The sequence below is a fragment of the Lepisosteus platostomus genome, chromosome 4, assembly GCF_059453375.1.
Source record: "Lepisosteus platostomus isolate fLepPlt1 chromosome 4, fLepPlt1.hap1, whole genome shotgun sequence".
Lineage (NCBI taxonomy): Eukaryota > Metazoa > Chordata > Actinopteri > Semionotiformes > Lepisosteidae > Lepisosteus > Lepisosteus platostomus.
The window spans coordinates 46,874,231-46,896,321 of record NC_142614.1 but is presented as its reverse complement, the minus strand read 5'-3'; the positions used below and the strand labels follow the sequence as shown (position 1 = coordinate 46,896,321).

The 22,091-nt window shown below is 37.1% G+C and overlaps 1 protein-coding gene across 7 annotated transcripts; it reads right to left on the bottom strand.

Annotated features, from left to right (window-relative positions):
* Positions 1-5,319: 5,319 nt before the first annotated feature.
* gfm2 (GTP dependent ribosome recycling factor mitochondrial 2) lies at positions 5,320-22,051 on the bottom strand. 7 transcript variants are annotated; one of them, XM_088629680.1, is made up of 23 exons: positions 21,537-21,658; positions 21,344-21,393; positions 21,023-21,095; positions 20,534-20,616; positions 20,342-20,423; positions 19,974-20,019; positions 19,406-19,503; positions 18,657-18,782; positions 17,802-17,890; positions 17,149-17,237; positions 16,309-16,369; positions 15,794-15,979; positions 13,715-13,795; positions 13,011-13,159; positions 11,761-11,901; positions 10,381-10,480; positions 9,491-9,680; positions 8,955-9,031; positions 7,954-8,092; positions 7,692-7,877; positions 6,917-7,032; positions 6,355-6,537; positions 5,320-5,818 (listed from the first exon to the last, which is right to left on the bottom strand). In XM_088629680.1, the coding sequence occupies exons 4-23, from the start codon at positions 20,582-20,584 to the stop codon at positions 5,690-5,692; spliced, it is 2,319 nt and encodes a 772-aa protein (XP_088485806.1). In that variant the 5' UTR covers positions 20,585-20,616; positions 21,023-21,095; positions 21,344-21,393; positions 21,537-21,658; the 3' UTR covers positions 5,320-5,689. The 7 variants fall into 7 exon arrangements, with proteins under 7 accessions (XP_088485806.1, XP_088485805.1, XP_088485803.1 ...); XM_088629679.1 differs by lacking the exons at positions 21,023-21,095; positions 21,537-21,658 and adding an exon at positions 21,750-22,051; XM_088629677.1 differs by lacking the exon at positions 21,023-21,095.
* Positions 22,052-22,091: the final 40 nt, after the last annotated feature.

Here is a 22,091-nt window from a genome sequence, read left to right as displayed (position 1 = left end):
CCAGGGATCTCTGTCCATCTGAGAGGCAGGAACAATGAAGTTCTTGTCACGACCACCAGGCAGTCAAGATCAAATCGTAAGCGAGCTAATCAGCCCCAGCAGCGGGTGATTATTAACAAACGCCGCCGCACGAGTTAAACCACCTGCGCATTGAGTCTACTCCTTGAGAGCTTTACATGATGGTCCCCCCCCCCCCGTACCACGTTTATTCTGGATTTTGGATTCCCCTTCTGCCTTTTCGACTTTGCATCTCGCCTCTCGCCTCGGACTGTCTGCTACCGGAGAACTTCCTGGATTACGACTTTCGCCTTTTGACTACGACCTTGCCTCTCGTTTTGGTTTGTTCGCCTGCCTCATCTATCACCCGTGCCTGCGTCTGCACAGGATCCGTGTATCTTCCTACCAGGGATTCCTAACAGTTCTCAGTGCTTGTTAATGCTTAATGTTTGATTTCCAGAAAACCTGCATAGTTTTTGTAGCAAACGCATGTTTTACTCATTTCCATATCTTGTCTTTTCTATGTACTGTAATTGAACCTTAATAATATCCTTACATATTTTATGTAGAAAGACAGCAAGAGACATTTAAATCTGTAGATCATTTTTAGTAAGCATGTTGACAGTTAGCTGATATAGTGATCATTTCAGATTAATTTAAGAACAGTTCTTGGACTCATCAATCCCTCTTTTAGTTCATTGGAGAACATTAACCTAAGGACTGAATGCAGAACATTAGACGCTTATGCAATATTGTTTTCTTCCACCGAGTCCAAACAGTAAACTCCTCTTTATTTCAATAAAATGTCCAAATTCGGACAGAGAGATCACTGGTTCCAGTCTACTTACTTAACACAGTTTTCATTACAAACTATTCTGATTTACTACATTAAAAATGATGAGTACTGAAACTGGCACTCAATCAAAACTCCTCAAAGTGTTGTGATGTGTTATCGGTACTCAACTCAAGCATTACAACAGTAACATCGCATATTGACAGATGTAATGAAATGTACTGTATAAATCAAACATGAAAAATATGGGATTACAAACAATCAGACCTGTATGGACTGTACTAAATCTCTTCTTAATGATTTTATAAACCAAAATGCAGCAAACTCTAAGGAGGCAGTTCTATTCCATAATTTACAACTGGAGACACAGAAATAGGGGGCTGTACTTAGTGCTAACGTTGTCTATTTGCTGATTTGTAATTGCAGAGTTTATAGGCAGCATGCTTATAAAAGATGAGTGTTAATTCAAGTCAACTCCTTGATGATTATAAAACAATATGAAACATACAGATTGTAATCTGAAGAACAAGAGAAGCCACCCCTAACTGTATATAGATCCAATTTCTAGCTGCTACTTCAAGGAGCCCAGATTGGGCCTTAAGACACCTACTGTAACTAGGAATCCTGTTGAAAGCACCCACAGCTCTCCAAAGTAACAAGCAGCCCAGCCATTTTATTGAAGCATCAATACCACGGCATCTTTCAAGAATTAATTCTCTTTTAGTTTCAAGTTGCGGCTCTTTTGCTACAAAAAAATGGTTGACCCCATCTACACTCCTTGGTTTTTTATAAACTGGAATATCTCTCACTACTTTTGTTTTTGTTTTGTTTTTTCTTTTTTCATTTTTATGAATTCACCAATCCACTGAACTTTAAAAGTGTGAACATTTAATTACCTAATGTAATTTTAGGGGTATGGTGAATAAAAATGAATGCAGTATTATAAATGCGATTTTACTAGTGTTGTAAACCTTATGTATAGTCTCAATGCTGAAGGGAGTAAGCTACACACTTCATGTTATACGGTGTACCCAAACATTCTGTTTGTAATTTTATTGTTCTAATTTGACCATTAAAGTACAATCCTGTCTGGCGATTGATATTGCCCATGTGATATGTATACCAAGGCATTAAAAATGTATCAAAAATAAGTATTGGAATCACTAGCATGATCAATTTGTATAGGATATAGGATATGTTTCTATTTCCTCCATGAACCACTTTGGACTTGTCTAATACTGGCAGCTTAATTTCAAGATTTTTGAGTATGTATTTGAGCTAGAGATGGTGGAAAAACAGTATATGTCGAAATATTTCAGAAATTCTAATAAAAACAAAAAGGCCTAATCAGTGTGATTAAATAATGACTATTTGAATGGAAGTGAAGATAACTGTGAAGCTGCATTAACAGTATAATCTATATAGCATATAACTGAGAGAACATGTGGAACATTAGAAGACTCAAGGCCCTGAAGAAATTGAGTCTGACACTCCTGATATAAAGAACTGTGCCAGTTACAAATTTAGTCTAGTTTTATTTTTTTAAAGAGATGATCAATAATTAATCTTTATTTTACATAGCAGTTTTCAGAAGACATTGTTTCTTAGGAAAGTGCACATTCAGGAGAGATAATTTTACCAAATAAATCAATATACAGAAGACAATATACAGAATACATCATAAGATCTATGTGACTGCCAGGGTCTTAAGGTCAGATCTGAAAACAGACTACAAGGTGAGACTACTAGAAAGCGTTATCATGCACTGTTCATAATCTGGTAGAGAGGACAAAAACTTGGCAATATCAGAAGAAAAGACAGTGTGATTAGAGAATTAATTTATTGGGACCATAAAACATAAGAAGGAAAAAAGGTATTTTGAAGTCATAAAGAAATTCAGTAGAGATATGGATTGTGCATACAGAGTATGTATTTCATGACATGTTTTCTTGAACAGGCCCTAGACAGAACTGGCTGCTGTTTTGAACTACTAGATGATCAGTATAGTGTTCTGTGACAGTCTTGTGGGAAATACTTATTTTCTTAATATGATGTGTGGTTCTGGTGTAAAACAAACGGCTCCTGGAAATGTACTCAGCAGTGCAGAAACAGACTTATAGTAGGTGAATAAAGTAAGCACACATACAAAAGTAACAAGACCAGTGCTCGAATTCACACCCCACTCTTTACTTGTTATCGTTTTTGGATATGTTTGTATTTCCATTTATAAAATGTCACCTTTAAAAAAAAACGTTTCTTTTGCTCCTTTCCCCGGCCAACGATGCTTTTGCGACTCCCATCTCTTACTGGCTGTCGCTTCGGTTCACCACGTGCTGGAAAGCGTCGCTACACCCCCATGCCTTCCCACGAGTTTTTACAAATCTTGAACTGTACAAATGTACATCTTTATTGATATACACATCGATTTTTATCAAACGAATTAGCTGCTTTCAGGATAGTAAAATGGGAGCTCTTAAAAGGGCACCGTTTGCATGATGTTTTACTGAACCTGGTCTTAACGGAAAATCGACAGAGACTTCTGCTGACACCCAATGTAAAAAACAGTATTTTTTACCACTTTGGTTACACAGCATAGAAAACCGGAGTCTAATTTAGAAAATAGACTTCACCTGACCTTTACCAGGTTGCAAGGTTGCAGATGCGCAGTAACCACACAAAAATAAAACTCTGTCGCTGCCATGCATGTTTTTTTTAGCACTCTACATTAGCTAAAGTAATAACATATGAGAAACTACGATCAATTTAACCCCTTGAGCAATGCGCCACTCTCTCAGTAATAATGCAATTGTGAGTTCAGAGATGACGCGCTGATTGCTGTGTGGCGCTTTACAGATTGAGCATGTGACCTACATGAGACGCGATCTGTGAAAATGATGTTCAGGTTGATTGAAAACAAATGCTCGGGTGAAAAAAATATTTTACCCGAAGATTAAATATTATTAATAGAAATTGAAATACATTTGTAACCTTGGAATTTGGAAAATGCAATTCCAATTACAAAGTCCGACCTCGTTCATCTTTTTTGTGGAGCTAGAGTCGCGTTTTGAGATGAAGAAGGTGGAGGAGTTGCCACTGCGATGAACGTTTCAGTGAGGAGGAGTGGGAGATTTTTTCTTTTTTGTATTGCTTCTTGACTAAAAAAAAGTTGCAAATCTGTTATTTTGGCGTAACACTATCGATGCTCCACCATCGTAATTATTCCCGTACTGCCCGTTCCACCAATAAGTGTAATCAATGTAAGTTAATGCTTACGTGGCCTAAAAGAAACAACTAATACATTTTGGCTTTATTTGTTAACATGCCTGTGATTTTAAAGCCCATGGCAAGAGATTGAAAGTTAAAACAGGTTATTTTGAACTGCTGCTTGTCGGGCAATTCAGACACATTTCCCTTTTGGGCACACATTTCATATCAAATAACTTTTAAAAACGTATACCAGACTATTTTTAACTAGTAGAACTATAGTGAAACACTAATGTTATCCCAGATAAAGTCTCAGTGAAAGCAACTTCTCTTAAAGGTTACTGTTACTACTCCTAAAATCTTTAGGTACCTTTCTGCTTTGCTGCGGTATTCCTAATCCGGGAAGGTTTTGCTGCAATAGCTTGCCAATCTCTTGACCATTACTACCGGGCGTACAAGTTTTTTTTTACATATGCCCTGGCGTAGAGCATTAGCTAAAGTAATAACATATGAGAAACTACAATCATTTTAACCCCTTGAGCAATGTGTCACTCTCTTCTTAATAATGCAATTGTGAGTTCAGAGATGACACGCTGATTGCTGTGTGGCACTTTACAGATTGAGCACGTGACCTACAGTACATGAGACCCGATCTGTGAAAATGACGTTCAGGTTAATTGAAAACAAATACTCGGGTGAAAAAAATATTTTTGAAATGAAGATTATACATTATTAATACAAATTAAAATAAATCTGCAAACTGGGAATTTGGAAAATGCAATTACAATTACAAGATACGACCTCGTTCATCTTTTTTGTGAAGTTAAGAGTCGCGTTTTGGGACGAAGAAGGTGGAGGAGCTGCCACTGCGATGAATGTTTCAGTGAGGAGGAGTGGGAGATTTTTTCTTTTTTGTATTGCTTCTTGACTAAAAAAAAGTTGCAAATCTGTTATTTCGGCGTAGCACTATCAACGCTCCACCATCGTATTTATGCCCGTACTGCCCATTCCACCACTTCGGAAATGTTAGGTTTGAGCAACTTCTCATCAACACACGACACTGTGCTCACTCATGTCTCCCACCGCAACAGAATGACGCATGAGGACTCCTCAGCTTTTGAGGCGAGAACTGTTGCAAGCTGACCCTTGTGACCCACAAAGTTCCGCATTTGAACATAAAAGTGTCTCCTGTTGGAAGAGGTACTGATGTTTGCAGCCGTAGCAACACTCCATGTTAAAATATGTCCCATTAAACTCAGTTCAACCATGATCTAAGACTCCACGGTGGAAATAAGACTGAAAGAAAAAGGCGGTAACTTTTGCAATGCTTGTGCATTTTAAACTTTTATTGACTTGTATAAAAAGATAATCCGTGCAAGTGTGTAAAATGTTACTTTGTTCAGTACATCTTAATTTATCTATAACAATAACCTATCCTACTCTGTCAGTCAGAGGTTTTGCACATAATTTATTAAGAGGATTTTAGCAGGAAATTCCAAAGTTTTAAGTCAATTTAGTGTGTTTCCAAAGTTATATCATGTAGCAAAATGGATGACAACACATGAAAGGAAATGCAGGTCTGTTCAACCCCTTCTTAAAAGACAAAGCCCATTTTGTATTTTGTATGAGCCTGGTGCTTTCAAGAGTGAAACAGTTTCTTGTACTCCTTGGTTCAAAGATGTTTGGCTGAAGGCTTCATGCCACTCCTGTCATTCGGCTGAGAAGGGTGTTCTGATCATGGGCAGTCATGGCTTCGTAGCTGGACAGTTCCAGTGTGAAGGTGGCAGTGCCAGATGTCAAAGAGCGAAGGACGGTGGAGTAACCCTGTGAGAAAGATGAACAAAAGAAAAATCATCTTTGTAAAGAAATGCTCACTCCCATCACACTCCATTGTTTCCTGATGAATATTTTGTTTTAAATGTTTTTAAACAACAAAACCCATATAGTAATGAAACCTGAAGGACAGACAAACTTATAAAATGTTCTTTACAAAAAATAAACCTTTACTCTCTCACAAAACCCCTGTCTTTTGGCCAGTCTATTAATCAATAAATTTGAATAGATTAAGACTGAATGCAGGAGTAAACATTAGTTAACATATCATTTGATATTTATTTGAGTTGTATTTTTAAATAAAACTGGAAGAAACCAAACTGATTTTGTTGTTGGCATATTGGTTTAACAATATGTTAAAGCAGCATCAAATAGATTGTTTAAATATTAAAGAACTGGTACATAAAAACGAAGCGTGCTTTATGACACTTTCAATGATGATTGCATGGTAGAAATGTGGAATAAAACAGGCACATATAGAAATCCAAGAGCCTGGTAGATATCTGAGTCAGTGATGCAGTATGTACCATCATTTCGGCCAGAGGTACAGAAGCCATCACCACTTTGTTGTCCAGTCGACTCTGGATCTCATGAATACAGCCACGCCTCTGCGCCAGGTCTCCCAGCACAGCACCCAGGTGCTCCTCATTGGCTGTTATCTCAAGACTCATCAATGGCTCCAGCACCTGTCCTCCAGCCTGCTTAAGAGCCTTTGGGTAACAGAGCAGAAACAGGCTGCACTATAAGAACCTGATCACATGATAAAAAACAGCACAACACTTCTTCTAACCACTATGTATTGTGCCCTGGGCTACTCAGAACATTTAACAATTGCATCTTTAACTTCTGTCTTGCAATAAGCAATGACTTTTCTTTCTACATATATTTTCTTTCGTTGGTTTATTCATTTTGGGGACTACTTTCTAGAAATCAGTCTTCCATCATGAGCGCTTGCTCCCAGTGCACTTAGTCAACAGCTCACATCCTTGTTTTTTAAGCTTTCAGGTTTGGGCCTCTGCGGATTTCAAAAATTGTATTGCACTGCATGATTATCCTAGTCTTCATCTTTCCTTTCTGAGTAAATGTTACCTTGTGCATACAGCGAGACACACAGGCTGAGACCATGGCCATTGATGTCCCAGGCTGTATGCTGACAGAGTAAACTGTAGTGACCACATCCTGCACCGGGAACCCCAGCAGTGGACCTGGAATTACATTTAATGGCATTGGAGAATCAGGAAATGGCTGCATATGTAGAAATCACATGGACAAACATGTAAAACTGCAGCTTTTTAGAAGCTTTTTTGACAGTACACCTACACATCTATGTCATTATTTAACACTACCTAATTCAGGTGGAGTAGTTCAAAACCTCTCTTCAGCTGTGTATACACCATAAATATTAAATGCCATAAATACTCCTTACCTTAGTTAATTAGACAGCATAACATATGAAAGTATAATTTTAAAGGACTTATAAAATGTACAAAATATACATCACTATTTCAAACACGTCAGTAAAAATTGACACCGTAGCACCAGAACTTGATCTCCACTACTGACTCTTAAGAAGTTAAATGAAAAGTTGTTCAAAACAAAAGACATGTAAACAACCAGAGTTTATGCAAACTGCAGTGCTTAAAAATAATGCTTCAAGGTGAGTCTTCACATACATGACTTTATTATCACAATATCAAATGGGATAAACTTTTTTTGGACATTTTGTCATACAATAGTACACATCCTCTGTATAGGAAGCTATTCATGGTATCAGAATCTGAAACTGACCCAAATAATGGTGCTTTAATAACCACAGAAAACTTCCTGTCACTGACAGCCCAAGTCCATTTAAGAGCCCCATTACCTTGGAGATAAGCACTTTGTATTCCATTCTCCACTGCCTGTTTCACATCCAAAGGAAGCTGCTCTTCCACACTGTCCTCAAAGCTGATGGCAGGGGCAGAAGTGGAGCTACCCTCTGCGCAGGGGCTCACTCCCAGCTCAACTGTCACCAGGTGTCTCTTGTCTCCAACGCTCCTGTCCAGTGTGTCTGACAGAGGAGAACAACTTTTACTGGCATACTGAATATTTTACTGGCATATTGTGCCTAAGTGTGAATGTGTTACCTGTGGTGGAAACCGACTGCAAGATGGTTTCCCTGTAGGCCACCTGTAGAGGTCCAAGGTGAGTCTCAATGCCATATTCTCTTCTTATTCGATCATGAATGATCTCAATGTGTAGCTCCCCCATTCCACACAGTACAGTCTTTGAAAGAATAAGGCAAATTAATTTGACAAAACAGTAGAAATCACTAAGGCGCTAAATTACAACAGTAAGCTGTACCAAGGTGCTATAACCTGTGTTGTAACACATCACTTTGGAGTCTGCAGGGCACTTGTGTCCTGCTAATGCCTTGCTTGCTAATGCCTTAGCCCTTCCTTAACAACATCAAAAGACTATGGTCTAAAATCAGTTTATGTTTACTAAATAACAAGGCAAGAACTCCCATCACTTTTCACTTATGGTCATAACTGGATCTTAACCCCACATAGGCTCATACAGATAATAAATGAATCCTTCTGCACATCCAATTACACATGATACAAGACTGGAGTACACCCAATATGGTGCAGTGGCTCTGTGCCTAAGGATCTGCAGCTGTGTTTTGAATCCCATGGCCTTCAGAGGAATCCTACTCCAGCTACTACTTGGGCCCCTGAGTAAGACCCTTAACCCCAACTGCTCCAGGTGTGCCGTATAAATGGCTGACCGTGTGCTCTAACCGCAAGCTTCCCTCCCAGTCTGTGTCTCCTGGAGAGCAAGGTAGGGTATGCAAAAAGACAGATTCCGAATACAAGAAATTGTATATGGCCAATACAGTGATTTTATCTTATCTATCTTATCTTATAAATTGCCAACCGTGACTGGGTTTCCTTGAGTGGAACATAAAGCTGGCTTGTTAGATGCTTATGTTTTATCATCGAACATGTACATCAATAATTTAACTCAGATTTAACTCAGCTGTAGAAAGACAACTCCACAGTATATGTATCAAAGGAAGGTGTGCACATTATCTTTACTCTTTTTATATAAAAAACAAAAATAACTGGCAATTAATTATTATCACCTGTCCTGAGTCGGGATCTGTCTTGACTTTCAGGCTGGGGTCTTCCCTTTGCAGGCAAGTCAGGGCATGCTCCAAGTCTTCCAGAATAGCCGAAACAAAGAAGAGGCTTTTAGCTGGGTCTGAATGCATCTTAAATCTAAACACTGCTCACTTCATTAGGGCAACATTACTCAAATTTAGGTAAATTACTGACATACCCAAACCTTAAAGTTAGGATCCAATGAACAGTCAAACATTAAAAAGTTAATTTTACAAAATACAGCAGAAAAAAACAACCTCCTATAACAGAATTGAAACTGGACAAACAAATACACTTTCACAAAATCTTATTACACAATATTTGAGTTTTGAATTTAGATTGCCGTTCCTGACCGCTCAGGAACTAAAGGAAAAATGCCCTAATCAGACTTTTTACATAACTGTATTAATGAGAGAACATTTAATCAAAATCATTACTGAGTATTTTACCTACTGTATTCAACCAAATTTGCTCTTTAAATAATATTTCAAGCTATTGACTACTGAAAAGCATCTACCTGGCAGCTTGGCCATTGAAGGGGGCTCAATGGTGCAGAAGAAAACAGGCTCAGGGATCTCTACTCCCACCAGAACGAGGGTCTCCTGCTCCCGGCCTGAAAATTGCTCTTTGCCGTGAGTTTTGACAGCTCTGCGGGCGGCAGCTGCTGCAGAAGATTTGGAGGAGACAATGGTGTCCCCAGTGACAGTCTGCAAAAAAGTTTTATTATTTAAAGGGGAACTGCAATCCCAATTTCTCAGACCGGTTACTAAACCTAGGTGACAAACCAAATTCATTGAATCGCAAAATGGTTTAAATTCAGAATTAAGTACAAAATTGTGAACTTTGTGTCAGTACTTTACAGTCGCCATGTTGTTGAGAGATTGCGAGAATTGCAATGTGATGCAGCCCTTCCAGCTCACTAGTCACTGAAATGGCTAATGTAATAAGGTGTGCGAGTACAGGTTGTGTAGCAGACACTTGCCCGCAGAAATGTTCCAACATGATCTGCATGCAGAGTTAACAAGTAAGTCTTTTCTGTCAGCAAAACAGTCTTAAATTCAAGAGTAATATTTCTATTGGATTAAAAGTATTCACAAGCCTGCTTGTTTACAGTGTAATTCACCTCATCGGACGTCTGGTTGCCCAGTTCTAAATCGCAGAATATGGCACTGTCCATACCTAGAAATGTAGTCAATTTTTTAATTTAAAATGGAGGATTATACGTTAATGTTACATGTTTCATTATGGTTTGAAATGCATTCATCAATGCTGATTCTTTCTAATCCTGAATTATGAAAACAGCATTGTAGTTATGCTTGAAGGATATTACAGAACCCCAGCCACAGAGCAATTTGATTTGGGTATGTGGTTTCTTCTACTCTTGGTGGTGGAATATGGAAGGCTCACCTGCTTCAGGCCAACAGTGAGAGCGATATTTCCAGCAGTTAGAGAAGGAATCTCAACATGCTGGTCAGCAAATGGAAGCAAGAGCCGACTCATCCTCTCCCTAGATGGATGCAAGAGATAACAAATAAAATCCACATTTGATTCTCCTGTAAGGATAAAAAGAAAATAAAAAGGGATCTCCATATCAAATACTGTGTTGTACGGCTAAACAGCACATCATCTCAATAGATTCTACACATAATAATAATAATTGCTTACACTTATATAGCGCTTTTTCTGGACATTCCACTCAAAGCGCTTTACAGGTAATGGGGATCCCCTCCACCACCATCAATGTGCAGCATCCACCTGGATGATGCAATGGCAGCCATCGTGCGCCAGAACGCTCACCACAAATCAGCTATCAGTGGGGAGGAGAGCAGAGTAATGAACCCAATTTATGGAGGGGGATTGTTAGAAGGCCGATGGGAAATTTGGCCAGGACGCCGGGGTACACCCCTACTCTTTTCGAGAAACACCCTGGGATTTTTAATGACCACAGAGAGTCAGGACCTCGGTTTTACGTCTCATCCTGTTTACCTGTTTACAGTATAGTGTCCCCGTCACTACACTGGGGCATTAGGGCCCACATGAGCCGCAGAGTTAGCGCCCCCTGCTGGCCCCACTAACGCCTCTTCCAGCAGCAACCTTATTTTTTCCCAAGAGGTCTCCCAGGCTCACACCTGCTTAGCTTCAGTGGGTTGCCAGTTGTGAGTTGCAGGGTGATATGGCTGCTGTTCCACATAAATAGGAACAGTTTTTAGTGCAAAAGCAATTATAATCACTTCTGACTTTTCAAGATATTTTCTTCTGTCTTGAAATGGGTAACCACACCTCTAGTTTCAGAACCTTTATTGGAGAATTATTATTTCACTTTTCTTGTTCCAATGTACAATCAAATCTCTTATCAGCTAATAATCTTGGAAGGTTTTTGCTGGTTCTAGAAAAACTTAGTGATTCTGTTTTCTTCACTTAATTTTTATAATGCTGACTCTAACATTTGTATCCTTTGTACCAAAATAGTAGAAAAATACTGAAGAATCGGTCTTACTCTAGGACAGAAAGCAGATCGGAGCTGGCACTCTGAACTTTAAAAAGAGATTGTGTGGCAACACAGGCCAGTGAGAGTCAACCTATTAATGCTAAACAAATTTTCTGAAGGTCAGTCAGCCCACTGCACAGTTAACTAAGTGCATTTAATCTGAAACCATTTTGCATTACACTGACTCGTTACTGCTTATTCAATTTCACAAAATTATGCTTTTTATTAAAAATCCTGTCATTATTAATGATGTCTTTGATCAGATTCTACTGCATTTGAAGTCAGATCCGTATACCTACATGGTATTTCTACTCATGTTGTAGACAGCAGACTGGGGCTTCATGGTTCCTGCATAGATGCGGACAAACACTAGAGGTCCACGCTGTTTATCATGGAGAACTTTAAAAGCAAGGGCACACAGATCATCCTTATAGCAGCTCCTAAATAAAGTGAAAGCAGGTGTTATTATTTTATATATTCATTTTACATTATGTGCTACACTTTACATAAGGATTAAATATTTTTGTTCAACAGAGAAAAATATAAACACAGAAGTGTAAAAGTGTTTTCTATTTAAAACAACTATGTTTTACAAGCAGTGCTATTTCTGTTTCTGTGACTTTATCTACTGTTTTCCATAATTCAAAGGTAAGCAGGTCTGAGATTCCTTCTCCCTTTTGATCGGAAAGTAAACCCAAAACAAACCGGCAAAAACACCTGCATGACACAGCAATAATTACAACTGTTATTGGAAGGTAAAATCACAGTGAGAGGATAAATCCTTTGATTGCATCGGAAAAGATCAACAGAATTTTAAATGAACAGATAAATATAGTTTATAGACAGAAACTAAAGAAAGTGTTTAAATTAGGGTGACCAGACATCCTCTTTTCCCCGGACATGTCCTTTTTTTGAGACCAAAAATATCGGTCTGAACAGGATTTATAAAATTCCAAAAATTGTCCGGGATTTTGTTTTGCTCATTACTCAGACTGTGAAACAAACATAGGCCTACATATTTTCGTTCATTCCATGTATTACCAGTAGATGTTTTGAACTTACAAGCAGTGTAGCTCAGAAAGGGTTTTTGTGTGTGTGGTTGTTTTTATGGCCATGAGAAATAGCAATGTTTAACTTATTTCATTATATTTCAAAATGTTTCATTAGAATTGATCATTTTTGCAACCAATGAGGACTTCTCCTAAGTTATGATGTCTTAATTTTTCCCTCAGATGTTAAGACTTTTGATGTGTTAAAATGGAGAAAAAAAAAGTTTAAAATAGGGCTATAGTTTAGTTTTTTCCTTATTTGCCAATATGAAAGAGAAATAGCAGCCCTGCAACTTTTTAAAAGTTTAGTAAGAAGATTAAAAATAACTAGAGAGTTTAAATTGATTTTTTATTAGAAAAAGTAATAAAGATTCATTACTTTGGAGGCATGTGTCAAGTGTCGATTACCATCCCTGTCCTCTTTTTTTGAAAACCAAAATATGGTCACCCTAATTTAAATGTCTCAAAAGAGACACTGAAGTCATTAGCACCGTACTCACAGGAGGTCATGGTGTCTTTCATTGGGCGCAGGCAGGTATGTGTTGATGGCGTCCAGTAACGGCTGCACTCCCTTGTTCTTCAGGGCACTTCCGCACAGCACAGGAACAGCGCTCCGAGCCAGAGTCACCCGGCGAATCGCAGCCTGCAGCTTAAGACGGGACACTGCTGATGAGCATATTTACATCGAGCTTTCTATTACATTCTCCCCTAACCCCGCAATAAGGAAATCCATCTATCTATCCATCTATCCATCCGTTTTCTGACCTCTTCATCCAGTTCACGGTCACGGGGGGGCACGGAACACCCTGGACAGGACACCAGTCCATCGCAGGGCACACGCAGACACACACACTCACACCAGGGCCAATTCTCCCAGAAGACAACTAACCTACCAGTATGTCTTTGGACTGCGGGAGGAAACCGGAATGCCTGGAGGAAACCCATGCAAACACGGGTGCAAATGCAGGGAATTGTAATTATTAATCAAGACACGAAGGTGCAATAAGTCATATTGATATACAGGAAATTCTGGTAAGAGATTTACCTGACATCTCAGATTGTCTAGTCATTTTGTTTATGGTTCTACAAGATTGTAATATAATAGTGTTTGTGTATTTTCACTAGATCCTGGACAAACAACAGAGTCAACAGAAAGGTGATCTAGCCCATTACTAGTTAGACAACTTTAACTGTGACGTCTTACTTTCTCGAGAGGCATCAAGTCCAAATTGTCACTGAAGTCTCCTAACACTAGTTCAGCAAATTCATCATCCAGATCAGCAACCTGCAAATATCAATCAGAAGTTAGAATTACATTTCTGTTACCCTTTACTCAATGACTGGGTCTGACAGATAATTTGAAACTAGGTCTAGGTAGTTATCACAGCTCTTAACCTAATGAACAGTGCAAATGCAGTCACAAAGAAAAACCTTATTTTTACTACAAAAGTTGGTATTATTACCAATAAAATAAAAGTAGAAAAGGGTAGTTTTGACAAACATAAGTCCCCACTTACAGTATGAGAGAACTGAGACTAATCAAAGCGGAACTCAGAATGGACCAAATAAGTTAATTAGCCAAACAGCTTTTGATGAGACCCGCTGTGGACTTAAATATGTTTCTACATAATGTCTAATACATTTCTGAAGCAAATATTTTAGTGTAATGAAACCAAAACAAGTTTTGAGGCAATCCATGGAGCAGTTCTTATAACAGTAGTAGTCTGATGTTTTTAAGAAATGGCTGTTAGTTTGCTTGATTTAAAAAGGAATCTGAATTTATATTTTATTAATATCACCACTAACACATACTAAGTATGGAGTTAACTGACCAGATGGTTTTTGAATGGAAACAGTTTGTGTGGTGGGCCACATTTCAGAAAATGATTTATGACCCACTGCAATCATACAAAACTATCTTAGCAACTTCACAGATGCAATATTGAAAAAGCTTTGGTTATTCATCATCAAAGTTTGAAATCAATTTAAGATGAAGATTTTAAAAGAGTTTTTGAACATATGAGCAAGAAAGCTAGTTAGCAAAAGCCCCCGGTTATTCACAAATGTATCTGCTATCTGAGTATACCTACCTACAGTAGATTGAGATTGTTCAGCTTTAAATACAAGCAGTTTCAAAGGTGATAAGAAAGAAATCCTTATAGTTAATGTACATTTCTCACATTTGAAGGCCAACAAAACCATGAAGTCAATTTTATTGTGTAAAAAAAAAACATTATATCCTGATCAGGCATGTCTGTGACATTTAAAGTTGTTTATTTATCAATTGTTCTGAATGTTATTTTTCTCTCAGAGTCCTGGCTGAATAATCCCACTTTACCCCCCCAACTATACTCCACTGCCTGGGAAGTCCTGGTCACAGTCTGATAGTAACAGGCTCGAACCCAAGGTCAAAGAAATCAACCTGCGAGTTTGTGAGTACCTTTAACAGGTACAAATCACACTACAAGATATTCAGATGTAAATCAACTAAATAAAAAGAAAAATACAAGGTATACAATGGACTCCTTTAAGTCTATCTGTTTTGTGTTTATTATTTCTTAAGTGAAAAATGAAAATTAAGTTTTATAGAAAAAGACCTTCTAACCTTGAATCTAGTTTCCTTAACTTCTGACAGAGCTGTACACGTGTGCATACACATATTTGGTGACTTCTGGCTTTTCAATAGCTCACAGAAATCTTTGCTCTTATTCATAAGCATAGAATTTAAATGATTTTACCAGTGATTTTGCTTAAAATATATGATTTTAAACTTCTGTCTACTTGTATCATCTAATAATAAAATGAAAAATAAGTAGTATTGGGAACCAAGGTAAAAAAAAAAGATAAAGTCCATACAAGAGCACAACAGCCAGAATTAATCCTGGTTACTGCAGCATTAAGTCGAGCTGAGCATTGAATCCAGAGGCTCGCCCTATGGATAACTGTCATCTTTAATGGGAACTCACCATTAACTTTGTTTTTAAAATGTTTTCAACCTGTGAAATACTAAGGTTTTGGTACAGATGGAATTTATTATAAATCTATATACTGTAACTAGAGAGGATTTAGGTGATAAAATATCATATATTAAACAACAGAAGACTTAGGTACTTTTAGGTTAAGGCTAAGCACAAAAAATAATCAATATCAGTGCATTACAGTACAATACTACTGTATGCCTAATTAATTTTATCTGTTGTGTTTGTGGCTAATTACACATTTGAAACAAGTTCAACAAGAAGGATGGTATACTGTGCATGATGCATTTACTTTAAAACTTTACTTGTTCTATAAGGGCACTTCTTGCTTCTTTGACTTCTTTATGTAGTTCAGGATCATCTGTGGAGCTGATGGGTCTACTCTTAAACGCTCGTCCGTCGTCTGTTCGAGAGTTTGTGTGCCACATCAGTCTTTCATTGGTAACCAAATCAACCAACCCTGTGAAACATTTACCACTTCCAATAGGCAGCTGTGATGCAAAAAGAAGACATAACATCAGGGAGCTATCAAAGTTAAACAGATAGCAAACAAGAAAGTTTAATCTTCTTTAGCAGATATTTATTTTGAGAAAGATGTCATATTCCTTTAATTCAGTTCAATTATTATTACTTTTCTACTCATGATCTGTCTGTAACTACAGTATATACCACAATTTACAATAAGGAATAAAAACAGGATGAAACACACAGGATGGAAAAGGTACCAGCGTCTCTCCAGAAAATAAAAACATTTTGGAATTTTACATTTGTACTTTACTAAACTTACAGTTCTGATGTCTTAAGACTTTTCCAATATTACCTGTAAAGGCATTGGATTTGCCTTCAGTTTCTTCTTGATGCTCTCAACTGAATAGGAAAAACTGAAAAATAGGTTTAGTAATTTAAATAAATTTAAAATTAAATTTAAAGTAAACTTTAAATTAAAAGTTTAACATTTTACAATTTAACACTAATATTGACGCAACAGAAAATATGAATAAGTACAGTGTAATAAGTTCACAAGAGATACATTCCTGAATTGTCTCCATACAACGAAAATAGATCGCAGTAAATTTCAAGAAGATGTGTAGAAGAAGGCAGCAAAGGAAAATGCCGGCAATTCAATTTTGAATTCAGCCTTGGAGACAGTCTGAGAATCTTCAGGGCTCTGGGAATGTTCTAGAAGCTTTGAGAACACCTCTCAAGCCAGGCTTGCCAATCAACATTGTGAGTAAGCCAAATTGCAAATCGCGTGGAAAGAGTGTATAATACTTTCTTACTAGAGGTGGCAAGATTATTCAGTGAATACTAGGTAAAGGACTAATGGCAAAGACAACTACACCAGCCTTTATAAACAGCAAATACTAAATTTTCCATTTAGCAAATTTTAAAGAAAGTCTGAATCACACTTCAAGGCTTCAGATTAAAAACTTGCAAAATTGTAGCACAAATGTAATAAAGGGGTAATGAAATCAAGAACTACTATGGGGAAATGAAATAGCTTTTATTAACACTTTGCTGATATGACGGTGGAATCATTCTCCAGCTAGGCAAACTGCTCGTCTCAATGGACTGCTATTAAGTGGACATTTTACCTCCAGAGAATAAAGGAACTAGCCACTCCAGAAGGTGATTTTCTTGCCTCTGAGGATTTTTTTACCTGGCTCCAGGCTTGTCCATTTTGTTGAGAAAGCAGATCCGCGGTATGTGATGCTTGTCAGCTTGACGCCACACTGTGAGAGTTTGAGCCTGGGAGCACAGAGAAAATAACAACTCACAACAAAATTCATCTGTCACACGGCTTCGTCTTTCATTACATAGAGCACTAGCTGTTGGCTTGTAAGAACAAGTCAAAAACTTAACCTGCTAGCGCTCTAACCTTTTTTTTTTGCAATATTTGCAGATACGATCTAAACAAAGAAAGGGTATTAGATGAAAAAATGAAACTTGAAAGTTTGCTGTTTGTTTTCACAACAGAAAGACTAAAGAGTTTTTAATTTCACTCAGCCTCTTATGTTTAACAGGAAGAGCTTTGTCCTCCTTCAATACCTAAATAAGACTTACTTCTGAAAAGCAGATCTCAAACATTCATGAAAATTGTAAAGAAGTGAGCTATGATTTTATATTAAAATATACCAGTACTTCAAGGAGATTAATAAAGTTTTAGGTACTGGAAACAACAACATTACTAACTTAAATGCAATGTCATGATGCTTGATATTTTAATAACAAATCTTTATGTTTTCTGTCTTGCATACAAAAAAAAGAAATTAAATACGTGAGACTCTCAAACCAGGTCAGAATCCTACCCACCTCCACACCCGCTGAGGCATCAAATACAGCTACAGCTCCGTCTAACACTCGCAGAGCTCTCTCCACTTCCACTGTGAAATCTACATGGCCTGTCAAGGACAAGAACATGAATTTATTCCTTAAATCAACGGAAACATGCAATATGCTCTGCCTGCGAAAAAAGAGAGACTGCTAGTCAATGAATAAAGGGATAGAGGTGCAACCAAAAAAAAGATTAGTCAGCCATGAAAATAGTTCCCTACTCTCTAAAACCAAAGTTATCCTTTACTGTTTCATGTATAAAAACAAGCACAAATGTAATCTAACATTTCAATCCTTAGAGGATTCTCTCTCTCTCTGGTCTATTTTTTTTTCTTTGAGTAGAGATTTCCAAGGAATATCATTAAAGCAGGGTGTGCTAGCAGCAAATGTACAGTCGTCTTATCAAAACGAGGTCTGACAACCAAACCCAACAGAGGCATAACACCCAGCATAAAACAGAGCAGAAGCAAAAACATACATATCTGGTAGTTTGGCTGGCCAAGGCATGTGGCATAGACAGATGCAGATCAGTAGGCAGACAGTTTACTGGATTATACATATCTACTGCATATGAGGTAGCATATATACAGTAAATATTGCAAGGCTGATGTGTACCTAGAAAGTCTTAACTGTCCACAAGAGAGCACGTGCATTTTATTAAATATGCTTGTCTGCTAGATCTTAAATATTTATTGTCTCCTTATATATAAACTAATATGTTGTATATTGCTATGTAATGGTACTATACTGTTACTGTAAGTTCAACCACTGACAAATTCAGACTGTACTGTAAAAGTGTCTCTTCTCACATGACACACAGCGTCCCGTCTGTACCTGGAGTGTCTATGAGATTAATCCTGTGCCCTTTCCAGTCGAAGGTCACAGCAGCAGATTGAATAGTGATGCCTCGCTCTCTCTCCTGCGCCATGAAGTCTGTCACCGTATCGCCATCGTCAACATCTAAGGTACATCGTTTTTAAACAAATAAATATGTTTAAGAGTCCAAACTCCTTTAGACAATCACACAGACACTTAGACTTCACACAGCCTTCAACTGAAATTATGGATAAAAACAAGTGATTAACTGATTACAGCACATAAAATCAGATTTGTGAAAAAAGCCCATTCTATTTTTGACAAATTTCTAGAAGTACTAATTGTGTAATTGGTAGATTTTATTACGTGAAAATATAAACATCACCTTAAGATGCATGTTTATAGAACATTCAAATATTTACCAGAAGTTTGAAAGACCATCACACGGATTTCTAGCATTACTGGACCCAGAGTACAAAACACTTTTTTGTGGTTCCAGTTTAGCAACTTTGCACAGCACATTCATTTTTAGAACTAACACACTGTTGCTGCAGTTAAAAAAAAAAGACATTCAGTGATGCAAGGTTTACTGAAAAGCAAAACCCTAAAATGACATCATCATCATGAGGATCTAAGCTTAGAGAAAGAGGAATTTCAGCTTCCATAGTCATTTATTCTTTAGGAATCCCAAGATTGGTTAATGAAAACTACCATGCTATTTATAATGAACATTAGAGGTAAATACATGTGTTAAAAACTAGATTCACCTCCTAGAGCCCGGGTATATCCTGCATAATACAGCATTCTTTCTGTTGTTGTAGTCTTTCCTGCATCAATGTGAGCCATGATGCCGATGTTGCGGATTCTGAAGACAGAAAAGCAAAAGAAATGTCCACTCTTTAAAATCAATTATAAAAAAAAAGGATAAGAGGAAAACAAAAATGTGAAAAAACAAAACACTTTAGTGGAGCAGTTCAACAGACTGTGCCATATTAACAGAACTTTACATTAGACAAAAATGATTGGGGTAAATCAGAATGTGGATAACAGCATAAAATATACTGCATTATATAATACTGTATTCCACAAGTACCACGCATGAAGCTCAAAGAAAGCCTTTAGAACCATGTGGTGTTTTCTGATATGCCCTTGATGTATAATAATAAATCATAATATCTCATGTTGCATTGTTATTGCAACAATAAAATGAGCTGATTTATAGCAGCAATATGTTTTATCAGTATTGAGCAGTGATGATCATAGAATTATATATTATAATATATATTACAGATAGAGTGAAATCTCTCAGGCCACAAGGATCTGTGTAATACTTACTTAGATATATCTGGGCTGACCACTCCTCGTACTGACTTGACATCTTCTATAATTTAGATTAAAAAAACAGATTATAAGACACTTCTCTCTGGGGGATGCTTGTACAGTTTAACAAGTTAATGTTTAATGACACACGAACACTTGAGTTAATGAAGATCTTTACCACATATAAAAATTCAGAACAAATTTGAAACCTTCTTTTGCACAATCAGTATTAAGATACAACTCTGTGACCTCTATGTGAGGGTATTGTGCTTTGAATGTAAATATTTCTATTATTCTTATTTCCTGTTATAATTACTCATCCTTACTGAAATGGGCCTTCAAGTACCCAAGCATTAGCAAGTCAATTATTTTATAAAACGTGCCTTGTAAGAAACTGTAGTTCCTGTTTCCTTGTAATCTCCATCTAAACTCAGCTTGACATCTGGTCTTCCAGCATTGAGTGCACTAGAAACAGACACACAAACCTCAGCAAAAATAATCCAATGTCTTTTTATAGATTACCATAGTACAAATACACAATGCACACATTTATCAATATCTTGTTTGAATCTTACCCCACTGCAGAGTTTGGAAGACCAACGCATGTGTGATACTGTCATCCTCATTAACACTGTAAAATTATTTTCAGACGGGACTTCTGAAATAAAATGAAAACACCACAGGTAACATTGAAGATAACATTTCTCTTACATAGATCCTTTCAAAACATCATCTCAAGGCAGTTTACAACAACACAAAATAAGGGTAGTAACAATTGAGGATTTTTTAAATTAAATCCATAGGAAACTAATACAAACAAGCTAAAACAGGAGATATATGATCATACATTTCAGTTTGGATCTGAGCAGTCTACAATTCTGAACATTGAATGTCTTACAATGTCTTATTTATACTGATTAATCTGATAATTTTGTTCATGTAGATTAGAAGCCAGAAACATAATTGTATGGTTGTTGCTGAATTGCTTTTTTTAAATTATACTTATTAAAAACTTAGAATTGTGTTAAGAATTGTACAATATAGTGCATGATAGTTGTGGTTACCTTAGTCTTTCCGTTTCCCCTATATTTGTTCGTTTATAAATAATAAGATAATATATACGTTGCGACAAAACCACTGAAAAACAAACATTTCACATCAACTGACTTTTCTTTTTTTCTCCGCCTTTTATACAGTAGGTTTCTGTCATGGCAAAAGTTATATTTGTGTGTCTACAGGAATATATTGGGACTGAGAACGGTGTTTTGTTGTTCGAGGACCATTAAACTAATTTAAGAACAATTTAATCTGTCTCGTTTTCAAGGAAACGTCATTAAAGCTAACCAATTATATAAATACTGCACCCATGAACAGGTTGACCTTACCTGTACACTATTTCCAGACTGAAGCTAGGCTAGACCATCGTCTAGACGTCCTGATGAAATGACATCAATTAAATATTAGTTGCTTTTTGGAAACAGCGAAAAGCTCATTTGTATACATTATTTTTAAAGTAAGCCAACTGAAACAAGTTTTGGTTTTACTGATCACGCAACTAAGAGACTATCCACATCTTACCAAAGACAGCTATACAACTACCGCAGCCCAGCGTGACATTTCCTTCACATGCCCCTGCAAACCTGCTAAAGGGGTGTTTCTTGAAAATAAATTCTCCCGGGTAACTGTACTACTGTAAAAGAAAGTTCCGGAGAGAAACTCGAATTAACTAATCAGTTCATTTTCTACAGAACGTGAAGAAGCCCCCAAGGCGAAAAGTTTTCTTTTATTTACCTTTCACGAACCCGTCATTTTGCAACTTCTGCACATAACTACCGGTCTCATAGTTCTGGGCTTTGGTTATACTATTACCACTGCAAGGTGAACTATCCCAACGATGATAAACGAAGCACACCCAATTTCAAGAGAGAACATATATTTTCTTATTCTGGATTTAATTCACATTCTTGCAGAAGAAGAAAAGACAATTATAATATAGTATATTTAATGTGTCCTATGATCTGAAGAATGTTTACAGAGGTTATTCCAAAAAAATAAAGACGACAGAAAATCCACATAATTAAGTTGTAGAAGACGTAAACGTCCGTGCGGTGATATTATTTTGTTGCTCCAGCT